The sequence below is a fragment of the Anser anser genome (genome assembly GCF_964211835.1).
Source record: "Anser anser genome assembly, chromosome: 9".
NCBI lineage: Eukaryota > Metazoa > Chordata > Aves > Anseriformes > Anatidae > Anser > Anser anser.
In genome coordinates, this window is record NC_139729.1 from 24,117,534 (window position 1) to 24,142,279 (window position 24,746).

Consider the following 24,746-nt stretch of genomic DNA (forward strand, 5'->3'; position numbering starts at 1 on the left):
AAAAAAGGGGCTTGCTTGTACCTCTGTATTTTTTGGCAGTGGCAGGAGGGGGAGGAGAATGGCGATAATTAAAGATCTAGCATTAGGAAAAACTAAATGTTATTGTTTTATAAAACCATAAGTTTGTTGTTATGGCTACAAGTGTTTGAGTTAAAAATCCTTGTTATATAAAAATGTGATTCTCGAGTTTACATTTCTCAAATTAGCGGATTCAACCAGAAGCTGGTGAGTGCTTTACAGACGGTCAAGGCAGACTGTTTACAGACTGCTGGAAGCCCATGAATCACAGGCTGAGCAGCACTTATCTAGCAGAGCTGTTTGAACCTTGTAACTGAAAGGTAATCAGCAAAGATGAAACCAGATTGACTTGTGATGCTTTCTTTTTTCCCTTTGGTTAGGAGTGCTTTTTCTGTTTGCTATTTTGGTTGATTGATTTTTATTTCAGTAGTTCACACATGCAGATGCCAGATACGTGTGTTTTTAAATTTTGTAAAAGCAAAACATCTATTCGTGTCTCCATTGTACTATACAAAAAAAAAAATATCTCTCTATAACATGGGCAATAGGTTCCTTTTTTTCTATAATCTCAGTAAAAGACTTTGTATGCTTAACAACAGAGAAATTGTTGTCCAAGAAGAACACACGGATAGTACCAGAACTAATGTCTTCTTGGAAGAATACAGACTTAGGTAAACTTGGCAGTAGGGCAAGGGAAGGGAATGTATAAAGGCCAAGTCAACTGAATAAAAATATTTTTTTTTGTGGCCTACAACAAATGAAATAGGAGAGGCGAGTTTTTCGCTTACCATAAATGTATTCCTATTATTTTAGAATTACTATAGCGTGAAGGGCTTAGTCAAAGCCAAGCATCACAGGTAGGAGAACCCTGATGAACACCCAGCCTCATTGAACTGACTTGTTATTTTCCAGTGAATAATGAAGGGCTGAGATGAAAATATCGGGTCAAATAGGCTGATTCATAGAACATCACGCTTCTTCCTTTGACCAGGTGTTTTGTAAAGGGCTGAAGCACGTACCTGCCCTGATGGAAGTCAGAGCGCATGCAATTTGTTTATGGCAAATAGTAGGGGGAGTTTTAAAGCACAGAAGAGACTGATTCAGCAAATAAATGCGGAGTTTTGTGTATTGTATTAGAAGTAGAATGAATAGCTCATGTACAAAGGAGGCCTTGGGAAAGGTTCTTACAATAGTTTTGGATTACATCTACCTGACCTGAAAGCTGCATGGGGCTTTGACTATTATGCACACGGTTTGTAAAATGCATCGCACATCCATGTCAGTCAAAAACCTCTCTTCTTTGGCTCGTGTATTTGGGTTGTATTACAAAGTTTGATTCCATGCTTTGATTTTCCTGGTGCTGCCAAGGATGGCACTCTTAAAAATACGGATGGCTGTCCATGTATGCTCAGACTCACCATTTTAATAAGAAATGTATATTTTGATACAGTTTACTGTGCCAGGCTCTTGCAATGATGTGAACTTTGATGACTGTTTCTTGTTTGTGTGTTTTATAAAGAGAAGTCTGCAAAGGCATGATTCCAAGCTGAATGTGAATGAAGGTTGGGTGGAGGTCACCCAATGCTCGGATGTCCTAGCCTTTAAGTACATATAGAATAGCATGGCAGTAATAATGGGAGGAGAGAAGGGAAAGGGTACAGTTCTCCCCATAAAACTATGGTTTCTTACCACTGTTTCTTGCATTTTCTGAGGAGAAGACAGTGTTTCACAAACCCATTGGAGAGCCAAGAGCATGGTTGCTCATGTAACACATACACAGGAACAAATTGATTTGAACGTTAGTAGCAACTTCGAGCCTGACCGGCTGTTTTAGGGTTGTATTGCATCAATGTATATTAAGGAAGTCTTTAAATACAGAAGCCTCTGCTGTGGTTTAGCCCTGGTAGGCAGCTCAGCACCACGCAGCCACGTGCTCACTCCCCCCCAGTGGGAGGTGGGGAGAGAGTTGGAAAAGTAAAAGTGAGATAACTCATGGGTTGGGATAAAGAAAGTTTAACAGATAAAGCCAAAGCTGCATGTGCAAGCAAAGTAGAATAAGGAATTCATTCAATGTTTAGCCATTTCCACCTGCAGATCTTGGTTGTTGGTGTTTTTGTTTTTTGTTTGTTTTTCCCAGATAGGAAAAAAAAACCTTCCTTAAGGGGTTTCAGTCTTAGATATACCTTAAATGCTGAGTTTAGATTGTTGTTTGTCTGGTCTGAAAGCTCTTCCATTATAGGATTCTGTTAAATGCTGTTCTGTCACTGTTAGTTAACATGTTAAATGCAAAATCAGTACAGGAAGGTGATGAGGAATTTGGACCTATGATGCCACACATTCAGGTGACACATCCTTCATTGTATCGAACCACTGGGTTTGATTTCTGTCTGCTTTTATGCAATTTTTATCAAAATTACTTCTGGATAGGGTTGGATGACTGCAGCTCCATGCAGCAGAGCTGTTAATGCATCGGTGTTACAGCCTGACACACAACTGATGCTAAGTGAAACACCTCTGATGATGCCGCATGTATTAAAATACATCATCTGCATTCCAATGTGATTTAAATAACATAGCAGAAAAAATAAGTGCAGCGGAGGTATAGCCACCAGAAAATCAACAAGTATCGCAGTTCTGCCAGCTCTGCTACTTACTTGTGATTGCTAGCTACACCCATTTGCAGCTAGAATAAGCACTGAAGAACAGAAAACCACATGCAGATGCTGGGAATCAGCAAGGCCTCGATGTTTCAGTGTAAACATAACACCTGAAAACAAAACAAAAATGAAAGTATGACCGTCTACTGATTCTATATATATATATTTTTAATTTTAACCTTTGTTTTGCTTTTCTTTCTTTCTGAAGTGTTTGTCAGAGAGGAAACTTTCATTATTAGTGATACTTCCTTCATTAGAAATAGAAAAGATTATGTCCGTTTAGGTAAATCCCTTTCCTTCCTATTTCCCTCTAGCACAGTGTGCAGTCCAGGCCTTGTTGCAGTTTAGCTGCTCTGACGCATCTCCTCCCAGTACAGGAAGCCATGAAGTCATTCCTCGTGTAGCTTTGGGAAGAAGAGCCCAGTATGTGCAAAGGATCTCATGTTTTTCTTTTTTGCTTTTTCTTTTTTTTTTTTTAATTCCAGAAGTGGCATCAGACTGCAAAGTTTGGATCCCGGCTTTCTCAGCTTTTGGAACCGTTCACGTCTGAACCATTTACAAAAATAGCCACACTCTTCAGAACCAGATTTCAGGCTTTCTTCCCTGGCATATGGGATTTCAAGTCAAGCTCCTCTGCTGCTACTTCAGAAAAACAAGTTCAGTTTCTTCACATCCTTGCTCTTGACAGGCCACCTGTAGCCCCAGTGTGCTGCGTGTCACTTTGGGGTGGATTTGGCTAACCTCTCGTAGCTTTGCAGCGACATCTTGTGGCACACTTGACCTTAAAATGCATCTGGCATTCCTCTTTCAGGGTGAAGGTCTCACGAAGAGTAAGACGGTGAGGAGGTAGGGTGCCATTGGAAAACCAGTACATTAATTGTGTTTAATTAGATAAGTGGCATTGCCAATATGATAGTCAACTTTACAAAAACGACCACCACCAACAAAGTTAGAAATTGTTTTAGATGCTAAACAAAATTGGTGTCCCTGATACTTTCACTATATAAAAATATTCTTTTTCACCAACGTTTCATGAAGAATCTACTTAAAAAAAAAGGGGGAAATCATAACAATTAAATTACTATAAAAGTAAAACTCTTCTTCTGATGCAAGTAATCTAAGAAGTTACATATTAAAATAACAAGTAAAAGCATTACAAACAGGATATTTTTACATTGAAAATTGTGTTTTATCCAGAATCTGGAAAAGTAAACATTTTTCATTAATAAGTTCAACATAAAACTCTCCTAGCTGCCTTACTAAGTTTTAAAACCTTGAAAAAATGGAGAAAAGTTAATAGGGAGAACAGAGCTTGACACTTTGTGAAACTCATTGAGACAAAGCAAACAGCAAACTAATTCCAAGCAAAGCCATTCCAAGATTAATCATGCTATTGTACTCTTCTTAGACAGCCTTATGGAATTACGTGTAGGCTTTCCAGTTTCAGGTTATAATTTTGCTTTTTCTAACACTGTTGAGTATTCAGCAAACAGTTCCTTATGTGAAAGATGCCCTCACATGATGTGTAAGACATAATCCAAACTCTCGTGTTAATGGAAAGAGTCCCAATAATTTCACAAGATCACAGAAGATTACTGCCAGCAACTTTGGAGTATTTTGCTGCATAACATTCACAGTTGTCCATCAGGCCTTACTGGGATTTATCAGTTAACCCTAAAAATGTAAACCCTGCTTACAGTATTTGGAGGTTAACACACAGAGCCCCGAACTGCCATAACTGGAGTCAGTGGCAGTGTTCAGCAAAAGCAGAATCAGGCATAACTCCTTTTATAAGCAAGACTGCTGCTTCAGAAACAGAATGCCATAGATACTTGCCCTTCCTCTCAAGGCTGCAAAGTTTGGACAGCATAATTGGTAAGTAGCCATAGGTAGCAGAAGTGAGGGGAAAACACAGTTCTGCAGAGAAAAGATAGATTTCAGGCTACAGTTGGTGACCTCTTCCAATATGAAGAACACCGAGTACTCTGCTGGGTTGAGGGCTTTCCGTGGCCTGCCCAGGGGAGCAGAGGTGAAGGGTGCTGCTGCAGGGAGCGAGGCTGGCAGGAACTGGGAGCCTTTCAACCTGCCACCTCCAGGGATGTTGCTGTCTCAGCGACGGGTCTTCACGACAACGTCTGCCTGTGCTTCACTCTAAACTCAGCTCATCCATGCAGTCACGCAAAGCAGGTTCCAGCCCTGGCAATAAGAATGCCTCAGAATAATTAAAACGGCTGCTACACACATTATTTTGATGTCCAGGATTTAATCTGCGTACCCTGCCTATACCCTTACATCCTTCCCAGGCACTTTGAAAGGCTTTGATCTAGAATGGGAATGGAATTAGCTCAAATTGCTGAGTCTAGGGTATATTTCTCTCTCTGTAGCAGGCAATCCCTTAGTCTCCCAATGAAATTCTATGTAAATTCCACTGTATACATTTTCTGTGTAAATTTTGCTTCAACAGAAGCAGAAGTCAGCTATGCAGCGGCAGCTTTTCCTTGTAGTTCTTCAGCAGCCTGCATAACTGTACGGAGTGCTCTGAGCCTCTGACAAATGTCAGTGATGACACCAGACTTTAATGAAAATTTAAATGTATCTGTTAGCTGTACTGATATTCTTTTCAATGAATTGCACTTGAAAGTAATTGCACTAATACGTAGTTGCATTTTTAAAATGCTTTTGAGATACCACACTGCCTCATGCATCATTTGCGGCTTATTTCGTTCAGTCCCAGTCATGCAGGGGTTTCAGGCTGCAGCTATCCTCTCAAACACTCTGTAACTAAAGGTTCCCATATCAGTAATAACGTTTTATGCCCTGGACTCAACTTTTTTGAAAAGTGATCATCTGGAAGTCAGCCTGAGATCCAGCTGTGTCACACGGATTTTCCCTGCCCTCTGAAACAATCTGTTCCACTGTTTTTGAAGCTTCTGGACCCTGCGAGCAGGGACTATCCAATGCATCGCCACTGCTGTTGCAGCGAAGAGGGGAGGCTATGTCGGAGGGCTGGTCTGACGGTTTGCCTGGAGCAGACGGCAGAGGCACAGACAAAGGAAGATTCATCATGTAGAGCACATTGCCCAGACGTCGAGACACCTTTAAAGACAGAAACACAGTTGCAGCAGCTGCTTCTTGAGGTAGAGTTAACATCATTAAATGTTGAGGCTGGCTGTCACGTAGCAATGCCAGGGACAAAGCCTGGAAGGTGTATAGATCCCAACCATCTTATCAGTGGTTAGCAAAAGCGAAAAAAAACCTCCTCCATTTTCTCTCTCATATTTTTCTAGGCTCGGCCTTTTTCCATTTTTCTTGTGGAAGGAGCTTGGCAATGCTCAGCATAGCCTGCCTGGGAAATGGCTCATTGTGCTGGCTCTGACAGCTCTTGCTCTCTAGGTACTGTGGCACCCATGAGACAGAGGGGAGGCAAACTGCCAGCCAGGAGCTGGGAAGGTGGTTTTAAAAAGAGAAGAGTGACAGAGAGCTTGAGATTAAAGAAAACAGACAGGTAGACAACAGAAACACACAGAGAGTTTATATTACTGGATGAAATGAAGAACAGAAAATTTTAAATGTAAAGGGACAGCCTGTCAATGAAACATGTAAGAATATATTCCCAGAAAGGCTGTAGAAACATTCACTTGGCATCTTTAAAGGCCAGGCTGGAGCAAAAGCAAGTATGTATCAGAACACTTCTTACCAGCTGGGAAAGGAAAAGAGTGCAATGGAATAAATCCATCAAATATCTTTTCCGTTGCCAGCCTCAGCCTAGCCTCCAGTTCAGTTGTATCCTCACTCTACTTCGAGCATCTCTCAAACTGTCGGTCCTCACAACCCCTCCACCTCCAGTGTCTCCCTGCATGCTGTTGGTACATGCAGGGAAGCGAACGCAAACTACGCTGGAGGCATTTTTTTTTACCCCAATATTACGGTAATTACCTTATCAGTGAGAAAAAACGTGTATTGTTTGGAAAAATTTTATCGTGATAACTTCTGACTCCTTCACATCTTTGTGACTTGCTGGTTTTGGTACATTTGGTGATCATACCTGAGAGCGGATTTTTAGTGCTGGTCCGAGTTTTAATCCCATCGTATCCAGGAGATGTTCCTCTGTTAGCAGCGGGAGGGTTTCTCCATCAATAGCGTGGTCTTTGAATATCTTACATGAAACAAGAAAATAACATCATGGGGTGATAAAGCAGACTTCACTGTTTGTTTTTTTTTATGCTTAATCCTGAGGCATAGACAACAAAAGGCGGAAATAATTGTAGTGTTTTATCTTCATAGTTATCTCTTAACTGCACTGTGAGGCCATTTGTTCAGATGTACAGATATCTGCACATTTGCCTGTAGCAAACCTACTTGTTCTTCTGGGGAACTTTGTCATCTTTCCATGTTACTTAGTGAGGTTTTTGTTTGTTTGTTTCATTTGGGTTGTTTTGTTGGTTGTTTTGTTTTAGGAAACTTGAGCAGCCTGCTCTCAATGAAAGAGGAGTGTTCATCTTATTAGATCTTTCCCAGGAGCATACACAATTTCAACCTCTTTGCTTGCATTTCTCATGATATTTCACTTTTTTAAATGCATTGACACTCATAAGAGCTCAGGGGGGTAGGTGGGCTAAACCAATATCCAAGAACGTAGAAGTGCTTTAAAAATTGTGCAGGGTATGTAGAAAGAAAAAAAATAAGATACTTTTTTATAATATTGTTTTGCTGCTGTTAGTATGTGTCATGAGCAGTGACTGCAGATAGCAGCATGCGAACAGAACTGCATGCGACCTCTCAGAGCATGGGATACTACTACATTTACAACTTTGGGACAACTAGTTAACCTCTAACATATTTGTTCGACAACCTTTAAATCTAGATGATCCTAAAGACCTTAAAATGTGACTGTGAATGTGATGTATGTTTGTAATCACCTGGGCATAATCTGAACAGCCTGGGAGGCTACCGATGAAGTTGTATACATCATCAACAGTCCACTTGCGAATGTCTTCGATGGTAGAAATGTCTTCTCCATTCAGGATCAGGCCATGTGCTCCTGTAAGAAGAAACACAAATGTTACGTTTGTAGGACTCTGCTGGCAAATCAGTTGGAAAAGACTGTTAACATAAGAATTTGTACACTTATCCAGAGCCCCAGATTTTAACAGCACTGCATATGAATTCTACGTTTAGTTGCCATGACTCTGTTGTACCAAAATTTTGCTTAAAACAAAGGGAAGAAACAAGAGAGCAAGTCATTAACGATAATGAATATCAATATGCCATTTTTAACTGCAGCCTGGAGACTTGACAAACCTGGAGTTAGCAATGGGTTGCTGGGCACTGGAAATCCATACGGTAGCGCTGAGAACGGGATAGCAGAAGGGTACATGTACTTGTCGTCAAACGCAGCACAAGAGCTATTAGATTCCTTCTCATTTGTGTTGCTGCAGCTGTTGCTTTCAGCAGAAATTTCGTGAGCAGCACAGTTTTTCCTCAGGTCTTGTTCAAACTCTTTGCAGTTTTTGGCAACTGCAGATGGCTCGGTCTGATTTTTGCTTTGTTCGTGTTTGTTTGGTGTCTCCACCTCAGCTTCTTTCTTGTCCTCTTTCTCATCATCCACTGCGGTGGAAGCAAGGTCTGCAGTTTTGTCTTCGGCTTGGTTCTTCGTGCCATTGGCACCACAGTCTGCGGTTTTGGGATTTCCAGCTCTTCTTCCTGGTCGGCGGCCCCTCTCCCTCTGCAAAGTGCCGACTGGAGGGTATGGGCTGGCTGCCATGAGCATAGTGTTGCCGTGAATTTCATCGAGAGTGGTACGATGAACGTATAAGTCACTGGGAAGGTGGCCTTCAGGTAGTCTGTGCCTGCCGCGGAAAGCAATGGGGCTGGCTGGCATCCCGTGGTAAAGGAAAGGTGCTTCCAGGCCCAGCAGCCCTTTCCGATGAGCTTTCTCCATTTCTTTTTGCTGAAAAATAGCACTCATCTCCATTTCCATCCTAAGAGACACACAGAGCACGAGCAGTCAGGGCAGCTCTGATCTTTTATCACCTCTTTTATTTTTTTTTCATGTTAGATTTGATAGGGCGGCCTGCTCCTCTGGCGGCCTAGAGTAGGGGGGATCACGGGACCTTGGTAAGGGGCAGAGGCCCTTCAAGAACAAGGATTTGGGCCCATTTGGGCCCAGCACAGCTGCAGGGGTGCAGGAGGTTGTTTGATAACACCTGGTTATCAAAGCCAGAGGAAGTGGGAGAGTTGGGGGCGGAAAGCAGGGGGAAGTTTCTAGGACTGGCTTGAGAGCTGGGTAAGAGTTTGTCTTGGGGATTTAGGCTGAGCTTGTTCACTTTGGGGGTTTCTTGGGTTTGGTGGGCTGAGGGAAGGACCTGAACAGGCAGCGGTGGTGCTGATACGGCCAAGGGTATGTAGGCTGGCACTATTTGTGCCTAGCTATTTTCCTTGTCTTTCTTGGGGTTTGTACTGTGTGGCAGCAGTTATGTGAAGCACATTGTTGATGCAAGTCTTGCGCTTGGACGAGTTCAGCAATCAAGACTGGCTTACTGAAGAGCTTAAAACACTTCTGTCATAGTTCTCTTGAGATGCCTAATCAAAATTTATCAGTTCTTTGCTCTTAATCTCACTATGCAAGTGATGCCGCAGCTCGGTGCTGTGCTGAATCCCAGCGCAGCTATAGTTGGGGTCAGAGTTTCTCTATGGAAATGGCATGGCTGTGAGGGAGGGCATTAGCGACTACTTCACCAGCTACTGATTACACTGAAACTGGTACAACCAGCCAGGCTCTCTATAGTAACCCTGACATTCGCATTGTTTGGTTAAACTGGGAAAACTGTCTGCCCTTAGTGGGGTGGAGACATGGCTAATCATCCCCAGGGCCCAGCTGTGGAGGCTTAAAGTACTGCGTGTGATAGCACACAGCTGTAAAGTTTGAATTTGTTTTTAACTTTTTGTAACTTTAGGGTGTTTGGATCCAGAGCTCAAGGGCTGGGTCTGCAATTTGTAGCATGTTTATTTCTTTAACCAAGCTGAGAGGTTTGTTTCTTTTCCCTACATCATTTTAAGGCTAAAAGCAAAATAGGGGCAAGCAGAAAGTTCAACAGTCTCGGACCCTCAGAGATGAGAGGGCCCTCTGCTTCTCTGGGTGGTTTGAAAAATTATCTCAATCACTCCTAATAAAAAAAAATCAGCAGTGTCTGTTACTTCATCACTTCCATCTGCCTTTGCTGCCCTAATCCTGGCCTGCACCTCAGAGCAAAGCTTACTCTCAATTACCTGGCAATATTTTGCTTTTGAACCAGTTCCTGCCTTCTGGCCACAGCCTCCATGGATTCTGGTTGGAGAAAGCTATATCCTTAAAGGGAAAGGAAAAAAAAAAAATCTTACATTTGTTTCCTCAAGCAAATGCACAAACCCCAGAGCAATGCAAAGGCACTTCAAAAAGCTTCTTAAGGCTTGAACTGTGTGCTGCTCCAGGAAGCTGGTATGACTCCAGGTTAAATGCTACTTGTGTTCATTACTTCAGTGGGAATATGTAGAAGAAACACGAAGTCTAGAATCGGATGTGTCTTTAGGTGCACCTGCTGTTATCCATAAAGGAGATAGCAGGGTTGGGTTATTTGGTGACTTAGGTCTTTGAAGTAGTTACAGCTGCTCAGAAAACAATAGCCACCAGTTAAGCAAAGCAAACCTGCTCCTTAAAGACTATTTTCAGCCTAGATGTCGTGTTATTTTAAAAGGCATATCCTCTTGAGGTAATCTCTTGTTTGAGATCCACGTTTAGGGGGAAAAATCTGAAGCCAGAAATTCTGATTATGGATCTATGCAGAATCTGGAGTCTGTGTCCTCTGGTCAAAGAAGGAACCATAAGTATAAAGTATATAGTGATGTATAAATTGATTATAAATAAACTCGTGTGAGTATATTTGCAGCATGATGTGTGTACCACAGTTCTGCTGCCATGCTGTGGTATCCAGCCTTCCCTTAGAGCTGTGCCCTGTAATTTTGGGTCTCCAATCAGGACAACCAACAAGTCTTTTTAAAAAAAGTGTAATCTGTTGAGAGATAAAATGGCATCTGGTACTGTGAATATGATCAATAAAGTAGTCTTTTAAAACAGCTAATACTGATACATGAGCATGAGTTAAATGTAGCAAAAAAAAATGTTGTTGATTGGACTCATTTGTTTAGCTGCAGCCTTCTGTTTAGATGTGGGAATGTCTGGGAAACAAAAAAACAAAGAGAACATAAAGATGCGAGTGGTTTGGAAATCAGTGTATTCAACAGAAGTTAAAATTGGTGTTTAAGACCTAAACTGGCACAGTTTAGAATCCCTTGTAGGAGACTGTCTCCTTTTAGTGAGATTATTTTACCAAAGAAAATAAATTAGGTTTGTAGATACTGCTGAGAAACCAATGGGGGGAAAAAAACAAATAGGTGCCATTTGTTTTCTCAGTTGCATGCTATCGCTTTTCAGGATACAGACAATGCTTCATTACCTGGTCCTGGATAAACACGGTTGGCCAATATGTTTGGCATGTTTGTGTGCTGTGGGACTGTGGGCCCGAGGTGGGATGCCATATGAATTTGTCTCGGGTCAGCTGATGCCATCATTTCGGTTGAAGGTAACAAATCTCTGCGAGAAAAAACATACGTTCAGAGATGGAAAGGACACTGTTCGGTTAATAATAATACAAGGTTTTTATATACTCAAGGACAGCACATGAACGTTTATTCTTTAATTGCAGTATTACAGTAGAGCAGTGATGCAAAATACCTGTCCACCAGTCGAGGCTCGAACTGGGAGGAAATCGCCTGCATTCTCTGCTGGCCGGTGCCCATTAGCGGGGGGTTTACTGCCATCAGCTGGTTCCTCATGAGCATCTCCTGTCGCTGCCGCAGTTCTGACACAAAGCATACAGAGTTTCCACTGCCACCTTAACTGCTTTGCTTAAATAATGCGGTTTTATACAATCAAAATGCAGTAAAAATAAACAGGATGTGCACAGTCAAGTGTATAAAAGGACAATTTGCAATCAGCAATAACTCTTATATCACTATTAAACTAGAAGAGCATAGCCATGAATGTGAAGTTCTCTGTTTGAGAGAGTTTTCGTTTCTAATACAATTTTTCTTTGAAAGAAATCTTACTTGCTGGGACCTGCCTTGTGAGAGGGCAGCTCTAGAAAGAAGAGCCTGCAGTTGTGAGCCAGAACCTCACAGTGTCCAGCTACGGCTTCTGTTGCTGAGCTCCTCCGTGGCCTTGACTCCTCTTCCAGATGCTTAGCATTTCTTGGTCAGCTTCCGAATGCCAGGAATTCCCCATGTTAACTTTTAATTACCTTAATAGAGATATGCTTTCCCAACTATTCCTAAGAGAAATTTGAGATACCTTTTTAAAGGCATTAAACCTGTTGCTGGCTGTTTCTTGAGATTAGCAATCCTACAAACAGGCATGCTGTAAGGTTTCTTTCTGCTCACCTCCTGCTGCCATGCCACTTGCTAACCGGTACAAGTGCTTTTCTTCGAGAGCTCCTTGCTCCCCCAGGATAGACATCTTTCTCATGTGATCCCGAGGAGTCATGCTGTAAGGAGATAGCAATGGTTTTTCCAGTGGGAAGAACTGAATCAGCAGGCCCAAAGAAAGGAGTAAGACATTCAACAATACAAGAAACAGTAGGTTTTATACAAGTTGTCCCATCCCTATAAGAAACAGTAGGTTTTATACAAGTTGTCCCACCCCTGGAAGTGTTTAAGACCAGGCTGGATGGGGTTTGGAGCAGCCTGGTCTGGTGGTGTTCTTTACGGTTCTGAATGCTGTAAATGTTCGATTCTGTGTTGGCGAAGATTGTGGTCTTTCTGCAATCAGACAACCCTATCAAATCCAAGAGGAACAGCACTATCTCCATCGTTCCTGACACAGTGATATGATGAATGTGTGTGGCTAGACATGTTTCCATTTGCCCCCCACCTCCCCCTCCTTTTTTTTAAGGATACTTTAGACTTAAAGCGGTTTAGGATGCTGGGTGCCTCATGAAGAGCATTTGAGCTGCCAAAGTGCTTCTGAGCTGCTAAAGCATACTAAAGCTCAGTACTAAAGCGTTTTAGTGCAGAACTAAACTGTGCAGCAGCTCAAAAAATAGGTGGCAACTGCAAAGATGATATTTGCCGTACCATATTGGTCCAGTGAGCCATCTGGGTGGTTTCTGTTCATAGATGAGTGGGCTGTACTAAATGCTCTAGAAAACAAAGCTGAAATTGTAAACTTCATTCTAACTTCTACACAGCCTGGTGCACCTGACTAGAGAATATGAAGGTGCAAAGCAACCAGCAAAGGGCCATGGAAAAAACTGGGAGGTTTTTATCATTTTATTTTAGTAAATCAGGAAAGAAAAAAAAAATCAAAGTTAATGTTAACACCGATAAAGTTTCTTCTGTCAGATGACTGAAATGCTGTACCACTTTATCATTTTAGGAAATTGCTTCAATTCAATTTTGCTTCAATTCCCTGCTCTGTTCACAGTGGGGAACATATTTGTTTTTGGGGAAGCTGTCCCTGTGCGAGGGGGGAAAAAACATAGAATTGCAAGATGCTTTTGTTTATCAGGCCTACCTAGAACTCCTATACTTTTGCTGTCGTAGTAAAAGCCCCTTCCTTCTTTCCGTAAAATCACACCTGTGACTAAAATTATGTGATGCAACTTTTAAAGTGTGGAATCATGGAAAACCTGCTGGGAAAGGACCCATCTATTCTGACCCAAGACCACCACCTTCATGTAGGATCAAATATACCCTGCCTGTTTTGACCAACAACCAAGCGACAGTAACTGGTTAGAAACCATTAGCACCAGTATCACAATAATATTTTCTGTAGAGTCTGCATTTTGCGTGGATGTGAAGCATGTTACACTGGTGACAGTCTGTGTTTCCTTTCAGAGCTGGAGCAGAGACTATCTAAAACCTTTTTTTTAATTCTTTCTTTTTAAAAAGTGAGGTTGTCTCTTGAATGCTGGCATTTTCACTGAAAAAAGGGTTCCATTCCGTATACAGCAGCATCCACAGAGGAGTTGATCCATATGTTTTGATAGATTATGATCTATTGGATGACTAAAGATATGCCAACCAAGATTCAGAGAGCATCACTTGAGGCAACGTTCATGACATCAGCAACTTATCCTTGCAGAGGCAGACTAGGTGGTCTGTTGGTTTGATATGGAATAGATACTATATTGAGAAGTCATGGAATAATGTAACTTAAAAGTTTATCTTCCACTAAATCTGTAGCTTACTGCTTCCACTGACCCAGTTTTTGAATCATCGTGAGCCAAAAGGAGGGTTTGATTCCTTAATGAGGTTTTCACTGGAGTTGCTCCATGAAGCCGTTCTGTTTTGTCTTGTTTTCTGTTGTGCCAGTCAATCCTATCTAATTTATCTTGGATTTCTTCTCAGATGTATTAAAAATAACTCTGGTATTTCTGGTAAAAGTTTTCAGGATGCTATTTCCACTGAAACTAATCTGCTTTCCTAAGCTGAATGTCAGAATACCTGTATGGTGCAAATTTTATGTAAAGGCCACATTTTGTATGTATATGTTATCCGTATTAAATTACTTGCTAAATTCCCTGCCTTTCCTGTTCAGGGAAGTATTGAGTTGATGTGGTAGGATACATACTTATCTCAACAACCTGATATTAAGGCTAGTATATAACCTTGTGTCAGGAGGAGATACTGAACTTCGCTAATTTATGTTACACCCATTTGGAAAAACACCTTCTTGAGTTACTTAGCTGGGGCTCTGACTGGCAGGTCAAAATTAGGGTACTTACGGCTCCTACTATTTTCATAATAACTAGCATATTAGAAAGCAACGTCAGCAAAAAAAAAAAATCTCTGAGGAGAGAACAGGGAAAGTATACTTCTGATACATATATTAGCTGGGATTTAAGAGTAGCTCAAAATCCGGTTGCCGAGTTCATATAAATTCATACACACCAGCTGTCCAGTGTTGCATTCATATATGGCTCTTCTCTGATCCTATTGCACAAATCCTGGCTGTACAGCACATTACAGGGATGAAGACAAGTTAATCTCTACCTTTAGAGTCTTACCCTTAGCAAACCCTTCTTGGCAGCAGGCAGAACCACTCACCCAGTACTAATTCTGTCTCAGTTTATTAGACAAGAAGTGGCAAGACACGAACTTCATGAACCAGAAGCGTTTGGAAATCTAATCATCCTCTATGTGCTTTCAAAATGTCTGTAGCAGTTTTGTGTCCATATTATAATACCATCTTATGTATAGTACAGATTTATTGTAAGGCTTATTTTTTTTTTAGTTAAATGCATTAAGATTTCATTGGTTAATACTGCTTTCATATACATCAAATGCATATAATTAGCATTTTTAAAAAGCAATTTTTGGTATACCTTTGCAATGAACGGATCTGTGGACTCTTGAAGGAAGCTGGGTATTGTTGAAAACTTTCATGTAAATTTATGTCAGAGAAATCACTTAAACATATAAGCATGTATCCAAGCTTACGAGTGAAATAATTGAAGCAACCCACGCATAGTATCATTTTCATCCCCATTGCCTCCCTTCTTAGAAAAAGCTGTCCTGATTACTTGAGAAATCAGATTCTGGTTGAAAAAAAAAATAAATTATTAATGCTCTAGTGTTATTAACTGTCATATCAAGCATTCCTACCTTTAAACTATGCTAGTGCTGAAGTTGTACTTATTCAAGAACCCACAACCAGTAAAATAAGTTACTTTTGGAAAACAAGAAAGTTGTTATACCAATGTTACGTTCTACAGGATCGTGAAATACGTCATCTTAATTGGGGTAAGGTACCACTGGAGAAGTTGTAGGGCTGAATTCTAATCCTAGATACGTGGGCACAGACTGCTCAGAGACTGAGATTAGAGTGTAATCCTAAAACTGGATTGAGAACGATACATTCCCTAAAGAAAGGAAAATAACTATATTTATACCGTGTGTGTCATCCAGTAAAGTTTGCATTGCAAGCCTTTACACTGAAATGAAGACGTGGATTTTGGAGCTAGCTATTTGTTAAGACATCAAGCAGCAAGTCAAAGTTCTTTTAAGCATGTTGGTTTAGGGAAGAAATCGAGGCCTAGTACCAGTAAATTCAGTCCTTTGGGTACGAAGGCTGACAATAGGAGTTCGTCTTGTTCCCACTGAAATGCGTGGGGAAAAGGTAAGGTGGTGTTCCTGTCTGCTACCGAGACACCATCAGCTTTACCGACTGAAACGGATGGCGGAGAGGCTTTGTGCTGAGCACACGTGCACAGCAAGAGCCCTGAGCAGGTGAGGCGGGCAGATGGTGGAGGGAAAAGCAGCAGCGCTTCTGCCATTTGACGTGGCACGGGAGCGGTACGGATACAGGACGGTGAGCAGCAGAGGGGGGGGGTTCTGCTTTGCACCTCTCTGAGCTCCAGGCTGGAACCAGGGTGCTGGGTCCTGCAGAAGCACGGTGCTAATGACGTGCATTTGCATTCGTGGCAGCACCCAAAGGCTCCTGCTGAGCGGAAGCTTAAGCGTGCACACAAAATGCTATAACTATGCTTGCTAAAAACATAGGAAAATAACTAAACAAGAGCTAATGAAAATAGCGGTGGTAGCAGAGCAAGTGTGTGTATGCGTGCATCTATGTGTAACACGGTGCACCGACCCTTGTCTCCTGACAAACTGGTACGTGGCAATCTGTGTATGAGGGATGGGTCTCTGCATTACGTGGATTATATGCAGAGAGAAAAGCATGATGCAATTTGTTTTCGCTGTGGACTTATTTCATAACTGGCAATGACATTTGTCTTTTTATTGAAACATTATCATGTTGTCTTTTATTCTTTTTGAAGTTGAAAGATTGCAAAACATGGCATAAGTGAGATCAGTTAAAAAGCAAACTGTATTTTTTACTTTAAGATCATTTTTACCTTTAAAGCATAAAGAAGGCTTTTGTCATTTCTTATTTCTAGGTGCAAGACTTGGGATGGAAAACTTTCTGATGATTAGAGAACAAGGCAGGTATTTTCAAATGTAATGCAGTTGAATTATAGTGGGATTCTTGCCTTGCTTTAACCTGAAATACTAGTGCAAATGACAACACTGCCAGTCCCAAAAGAAACCAGGCAGTGGAAAGACAACAAGGTTTCAGGAAGGCTCTTTAAAACTATTTATATTTAACAACTTTTTGATTTCCACCGTCTAACTAAGAGTTTAAATCTTGAAAACCTGTACCAGATCCTCAGTACCTTTCCTCTTGAGTTAGAATAGCACCAGTATCCTTCAGACTTCCCAAAGTTCTTTGATAAAAACGTAGAAAACTGCATTTGGTGTGTCTTAGACCACTAAGATAAAACAAGACGGTACTTTTTTTTTTTTTTTTTGTATTATTAATCTTTTCAGGCTACTTTTCTTCATTATAAATCAAAAGAGAACATGAACTGATTTTAAAAAGTATTTGCAGGTATATTTAAATATATGCAAGTCAAATACCAGATACTAAAACCATCGTTATTTTCCACATTCATATAGAAAATTATGAGTTTTAATACAACCTTTTACCCTTTACAAGAGTAACGTGAAATTGCAGACTAGATCCTGTACACAGACTCAAAAGTCAGCATCTTCAACAGACTGAATGTTTTCTGTTCCACAGTTTGTAGGATCAGACCACAATAAAACTACTTGAGTCAGGATTGTCTCTCTCACTCTTTCCCTATCTTTGGAGCTTGGGGGAGGGGGGAAATTCACGTATTCTGTAACTGAGCAGCTTGAAATTTCAGCTTAGAAGGCAATATAATAGTGCCCAAGCCGTTCTCGGTCTATAGTTAATTCCACCCACGTATTCCGATAATAACAAGACGTAAGGAACTCTTACAGCATAATGTTATTTTTACAAAATATATCACACTGCATATGCTGGTGTTCTACAAAGCTGTTATCACTGGGGTTTGTTACAGTGACTATGCATAGGAGCAAAACTTTAATTAGGCAAATCTAATAAATGTATATCAGAATAAACCAGACAAATGTGTATGATGATAGCCTTGATTCATTCTGATTGCACACTGATTTAGAAAATCCACTGCTCTAGGAAATACCTGCAAAATACTGATTTTTATCTATAGTATTGAAAAAGGATAAATTAGCACAAAGATACAGCTCTACACATTAACAGCCAATTATCTTTTAAGAACATTTTGTGACAGAAGACAGTGAAACATTGGTTTATGTACATTAAGTGACTCAATCTGTATCCAATTTTCTTGCAAAATACTGCCTTTGCAATGAAAACCCTTCCCACAATAAAACCTTCCGTTTGTCTAATAGATCTTTAAAAGTTTCCAAAACAATCAAGTTTATGCTGTAAAACAAATACAGAGTTTCCACCTGAATATGCAGGATTATTTACCCATGAGAATACACATAAAATATTGCTGAGAAACCGGCACGTAGTTAATCACATACGTTACTTTTTCTATATCACCCCTGCCTACTCCTAACTTTACTCTTTTCAACCCAGTGCTGCTTTTAAAGGAAAATGCTGTGAAGAAAGCTCGTTCAATCTGTGCAGTTTCTATCGTAAGTCTTTCCTATAAAATGTGAAAAATCATACACTTCTTGCTTAGCGGATGTTGCATTGCCATTTGCATTAAAAAATTAGCACTGTTTAGTTTTATCTTGTATACTTACGTCTATTGTGAAGGCCTTAGTTCTGAGAAAAATGATGACACCATGAACATCCGAGAGTGTGTGCCTTCACTAGAAGTCTTCCTTTCGAGCTGCCTCAGTAATGTGATTGGCAGCTTTTAAAACACATCAAGATTAACATGTCAAAAACTGCCTTAACTAACGCTGACTTTACTTTAAATACAAATTGAATTTATCTTGATTAGCCCTCATCCCTGCTTCTAAGCCCTACCCACTCTGACATCACAAGCCCTTCTCCAATAGCATCCTCTAACCAGGCTGTAAAAACATAATTACAAGAAGAGCACTGCAGTGATCTGATAAACCTATTTCACATTTAACCTGCTAAGCCGTTGTTAGCTTTTAAGATGCTTGATGCGTTCACTTAAAATCTTCCTGCTCCGAAAAGAAATAGGAGAGAAGGCTGAGAAGTGCCTAGCTCTGGTGCATCGTGTTACCTCTTTGCGCTGATTTTCGGAACCGGCGTACTTCTGGCAGTTGGCAAGCGTTCCCCCCAGAACTGCCTTACTCCGGGACTGCGTATCCGATTGGATTGGGGGGAACTAGAAGATGGAAATCCCGTTAAGCATATTGTGAGGCTAACACAGGGATCAGATGGTTATACTGCTCAAGCTGGCAATTTACTCTTTAATTCTCACTGTCGGTGGGTTAACACTCTGAACGAACGCCTGGTAAGTGGCAAATTTTAAAATGGCAGGGTGTGGTTAGTTTCTGCTAATATCCATGTCACCTGATGGGACGTCAGAGTTACTGTTTGTTAATCCCTTGTTCACACACCTAAAGTTCATCAAATGCTTGCTGCAACGTCAAAAAAATGCCCCAAGTCCTATCAAATGCTAACACAATGCCTAAGCCTGGAGAAAATTCCTTATGAAAATTGCTCCCGGAGAAGCATTAACATTAACAAAGGGCTGTAATTCTGCTATAGTTCAGCATGACCTTACAGAAAACAAGCTACCTTTTTGTAACGTAATGCAAAACACACAGAAATCCTACATTAGATAGCATAAAAAAAATATAGCAATGGTGACTCTAAGTATTTTTGTTGTTGATGCTACCGCGGCTATATTGTTGCTTTCTGAACCTTCTTAATTAAGAAGAAAATCATACCCAGAATTGTTATTTTTTTAAAAATCCAATGCTAGTGTTTTTTAAATAACCTGAGAATAATTTGCTTGTGACTTGACATGTAATGAGTAAAAACGGTCTTGAAAATAGCTCCTTTGCTGGGATGTTTAAAGATTGTCCGGGTGAGGATGAACCAAATGCTTTCTGAGATACTGGGTTGCCCAAACATATGCTGATGCAATACTTTGCTCTTAATCTATATTTCATCAGGTGTGTTAAGCCATGTGAATCACATTTCAGGAAAACTAGGAAGGTTTAATATTAGGAAAAAATACTTCCTGTGGTACAAACAAAACCAATGTAATAGGGATGCATATATTTTTTTTCTATTTTACCTAATGAGGGAAGTTTGGAGAGAGAACACTACTTCTCAAGCCCCCCGGCATCCCGTCTTTGATTTTTGGCACAGGAGCAGGACTGCTGTATGCTGTAGCGACGTGTGAAAACCGCAGTTCATAAAGATGCTTTATTGGCCCCTTTCCAGAGAAGATCTAGTTGTTCTTGGCTGGATTTCACAGACATTGGGGTATATTTCTGAGTCGTGCAGTGGTCTGTTTGTCTCCGTGGTCCTGTTTTTGCTGGTCATCTTCACCAACAGGAAAAGTGGTAGAGCAGCAATGAAGCAAGAGAGAGGGGGAGGTAGAAGATGAGTTCTGAGCAGAACAAAGTAATGTGGACTGTATCGACTTGGCCTAGGCCTCGGTCTGTCAATTAGTGTCACTGTTAGCTAAGATGATTTAGGGCAGCGTAGTGCACGTTATCCCCTTTGCACTGATGAATCTATCGGTAGGTGTTTCTGTAGCCTGACAGCTCCCATCCAGCGTCTGGTGTTTGTAGCCTGAGCTACTGACACTAGATAAATTCTAATGCAAAAGATGGAGCTGGAGTCACACCTTCTTCTGTACACTCTTACCCAGATATAGTGCCTGGGGTTACCTCTGTGGCAAGCAGTGCAGAAGTCCCAAAACAGCCTTCCAGTATAGGATGCACCCTCCAGTATAGGATTGAGCCTTCCAGTATAGGATGCGCCAAGACAGCATCACTTCATCATAGAACATGAAGAGTTGGAAGAACACTACCAAAAAACATCAGATTTTGGCAGTTTTGCTATTCTGAAGCTGAATTAAGAATGAGGAGACCCCTTCTCAATTCGCTTCAGAAGAAACAGCCACTGCTGCCACATATTTCACAATTCCTGAAGTGCCAGAAAAGGTCAGCATACACTAGGATTGTAGTAGCTCTAGTCTTACTGTTGTCACCAGGTATTTTGTCAGCACTGATCTGAGTCAGAACGTTACTTGCTCCCCTTTTTATAAAATCAGCAATGGACACGTCTCAGCCGGTGGAATGTATAGCTTTGGTCTTCAAAAATAGAAGGCAGATAATGATATTAGACAATTTTATTACCAGTTCAAGAACTGTTGTTTACCAAAATGCAACAATGGAATGGATTTGTATAAACAGAGAACCTGCTAAACTAGAGTCTAGGCAGGTTTTAATCCACAGTTTCCAAACACTGTCTGTCATAAGTGAGGAATCTCTGGAAGAGTGATAATCCTTATTTCTTCTCTTTATGAAGTTCACTGAAGCAAGATACATTTCAGTGGAGCCTAACTTCTGTGTAATGAAATGAGCTGGACTGACGCAGAACTTGGCAAATGGCATCTTTATCACCGATCGCCCTTTTCCAAATTGAAATCTGTGTTCAGAAACATGAAATTCTTTAGCTAAACCTCACGTTTTTTCTATATTTCCCAAAAAAGTTTTAAACTAGAAGAGTGTTCACAGCTGAGGTACCTGTATTTATGGCAGGGTAGGTAAGGAACAATGTGGTCTGATCGGGAAATCTGAGACAGCTAGGCTGGAAATCCCAAGTTTGATTTTGAACAAGAAGCTGTATCCTATAATTCTGGGATTAGAAACAATAACTAGACTCTATGGTGATGTTGTTGGCTTAGAAACACGTGGGATCCTGCCTTTGGGTCCACTCACAAGAAACTGAAAAATAACCAGAGAAGGGAAGGGGCAAAGCTGTGTGTTGGAGTGCCACGGTAATCATCTGACATCTGGGTGTGCAGGATTCCTTTAAGCTGTAACACTGCTTGGGAGTTCAGCCCTTTGGCTGAAGGGTGGTAGGGGCTCTAGGTCCTTGCTGAGTTGTAGGACACTGGGGAGAGAAGTGCCCACCCGTCCGAAATACATATGGACAAGATGAGCAAATGGAAAGTGGAAAGGTGACAGGTCATAACAAGATTGATGTAGCATGACGGCTGTTCAATGGAAAAGCATTTTATTTACCAAAGCTCTTGAGAGAATTTTGGAGAGAGTACGTGGATTAGTAGGTGGAGAGTAGCTGTCATTCCCAGTGGAAATATTGGCATTTGTAAGTGAGAACTTGACCCAAACAGGGACAAAACTGAAGCTAATGAATTTTACTTTCCATGGCTGATCTCAATTCGAAAAGCCAATGGCTGAGTCTAAGGAATGAATGAGATGTGGCAAACCATTAAGTTCCTTTGAAATCTAAATTGATCAAACATTGTTGAAAGGAGATTTTTTATTTTTTTATTTTTTTGTGTGTCCCTGAATCAAAATGGTTGGAAAGGTCTGGTTTTACAACCATAGAAGACCTGATTTTTTGTTTGACTACCATAGTCCTAAAGAGAACTGAGACGTTTTGGTCACATTTTTCAAACTGACCAGATACTGAAAGAACAAATCTGTTGGTAAAATTATCTTACCATTGCCATGCACACACAGCAGAGGTAATGGAAGATGCCCTCTGCCATGCTTGTGTCATCTATGGAACTTCACTCCTTTCACTCTGGACATGCGTTTTTACATTGTTTTCATATTTGTTTGGGGATTTTTTTTTCATTAGCCTATGTATGGATTTAGGTATTTTTGATCGTGGAAGGACAAACTGAAACTGCACCGGTATCACATCGAAAAAGAAAGGTGTTGAGTAAGCACTGTCTTTTGAATTAACTTTTGAAATAATGGCTAGAAATACAGGGACTCAGGTGCTGTCATTTAGGATGACCATAAAATGCTTGACAACCGGCTCGTATATCAGCATAAACGTGCTCTCCAATCTGAATATGTATTTCCAGGGAGTTCCACAGGATGCAATGGGAGTTTCCCTGAACTATCCAGACCCATTGTACCAGATGGTACCGTATGGAAGTAACACTGATCCTTTGACTCTGTTGATTTCTAATTAGGTTTCTAGTAATTAATATAGTTTGCAGGCCTTGCATGAACTCTGCAGATTACCCATTCATGTAAATGATTAACTGAAAAGGGGATTACTCCTGGCATAAGTTCAACCAAAAAGAATTTTCCAGCCCTGAAAATCTTCTTTGACCGACTAGTAGATAGTTACAGGGAATAAAACACTGAGTTTGTATTTGTGTAATTCCATTTCAAAAAGAGTGAGTCGATAGAAGAGTGTTAAAAGCATAAGCATGGTGGATATAAAGATACATTTTCTGTGACACATCTTTCAATCATGCTTTTTATGGGATCATAATTTCAATGAAATCAAAATGCACATTCAATATGAAATAGTAGTTGGAAAAAAATCTACTTGTTGTTGCTATTATTTTATAATATGTAAGGTAAATTCTGGCTTTAAGAATAATAACATATTTTAAAAGTTCAGCCCCGTGGAAATGCTCTTTTGGGTGGTCCTGTGTGGAGCCAGGAGTTGGACTCAGTGATCCTTGTGGGTCCTTTACAACTCAGGATATTCTCTGATTGCGTGATTTTACAGCTTGTGTTTAGCAGCTTGGGCTAAAGGCTGAAATTCTCATAACTATAGAACATCAGTGGCAACGAGGGACACGTCACAGCTCTGCTCACGACCAGTTCATCCAGCACGCGCACTTGCAAGATTATCCTGCTGAGCCCCTTTAGCTCAGGCAGAGTCCACCTTTGCATGTCAGCATCATAGCTCCATAACTTTCCTTTTTGTTACATTTTAAAGTGTAGAAGTACAATGAAAAGTCAAAATCTCCCTCAGCCTTTCCACCCGTGAAAAGCTTCACTGAGTTTAGGGGACTGTTTTAAGGTCATTCAGAGGAATATGCATTTCTGAACCCAAAGTTTTCTCTGGTTTAGCATATTCTCAGTGCCTTTTCAAGCATCTCCTGTGATCAGCCTATGGCTGTACATAAATACCGAATGAGGCGATTGGCTTTAGTTTTCATAACCCAGTGAAACCTATTGTAAACAGCTGCCTCAGGACCTGCTGTAGGCTGATATTCCGTTGGAAGGTCAAATATTTATTTTGTGCGAAACGATGAGAATACTCAGATACTGTGGACCAAATTTAATCCTCAGGCACGCACACTGATCTCAGTGGGGGGAAGTCTGGAATGGGTTTGCTCCGGGGAACCGTCAGCGTTGCACAATGTTTGTGATGGTGTGAGGCACAGAATCATCCGGGTGTAGACAGTCCGCATCCAGTTAGTGGGTGACACAGATATTGTGGGGCTGGCAACATACCGGCAGTGCCAGCTGAAAGCTTCGCAGCTATGGGGACAAGTTATGAGGGGTCAGAGCTGAGAAAAGGTGGAGGATGAAGAGAGGGAAGAGACAGAGCAGGGGAGGGAGCTGTGGGGAGTACGGTGTGGTCTGCCGGGCTGGGAAAGGTGAACCAGGTACTGGAGCAGGCCCAGCGCCAGCAAACCTGGCACTGGCCGAGTCAGCAATGCCAGTAAGCATTTTTCCATCCAATTTCTTGGCCCACGCGATGCCTACTTCACCAAGGCAGCCCACAGCAAATCGAGCCAAGCAGGAGCACACCACGGAAGCTGCTGCAGGCAGTGACAGTCGTGCAGAAGATGGGAACAGAGCAGCAGAGGTGCGTGCTAGGGGAAGGGAGGAAGAAATAGCATCGTAGTGACTCAGTCCCCTCCTACAGAGAGCGCTGGCTGTGCTGGGCGCGAGTAAAACTGGGAAAGGGAGCTGCCTTAGGGGGAAGTAAGCAAGGCTCGCTGTGTTACTGCATGCTACAGGACTCAACATTAAAAATTCCTAACAGACAAATACCCGAAGACATCATATTCTATGTAAATATTGAGCCAAACGGCTCCCTGGTATAACCGCAGTGATCGCACTACAGCAAGCGCTCTGTGTTATTGTAACCAGGTGCTTGGCGTTTTCATTTTCTTTAATGGATAAAAAGGGCCATTGAAAACAGAGTTG

The 24,746-nt window shown here is 41.2% G+C and overlaps 2 protein-coding genes across 4 annotated transcripts in view; one reads left to right on the forward strand and one right to left on the reverse strand.

Moving 5' to 3' along the window:
• The window catches only part of LRRC31 (leucine rich repeat containing 31), a 54,542-nt gene that overhangs the window by 10,895 nt on the left and 18,901 nt on the right, over positions 1-24,746 (forward strand). The window lies entirely within an intron of this gene.
• SAMD7 (sterile alpha motif domain containing 7) lies at positions 2,514-16,641 on the reverse strand. Its single transcript, XM_083847934.1, has 8 exons — positions 12,150-16,641; positions 11,446-11,572; positions 11,168-11,304; positions 9,945-10,023; positions 7,977-8,656; positions 7,595-7,716; positions 6,721-6,831; positions 2,514-5,771 (listed from the first exon to the last, which is right to left on the reverse strand). Exons 1-8 carry the CDS (start codon positions 12,250-12,252, stop codon positions 5,499-5,501), a joined length of 1,632 nt encoding a protein of 543 aa, XP_083704060.1. The 5' UTR covers positions 12,253-16,641; the 3' UTR covers positions 2,514-5,498.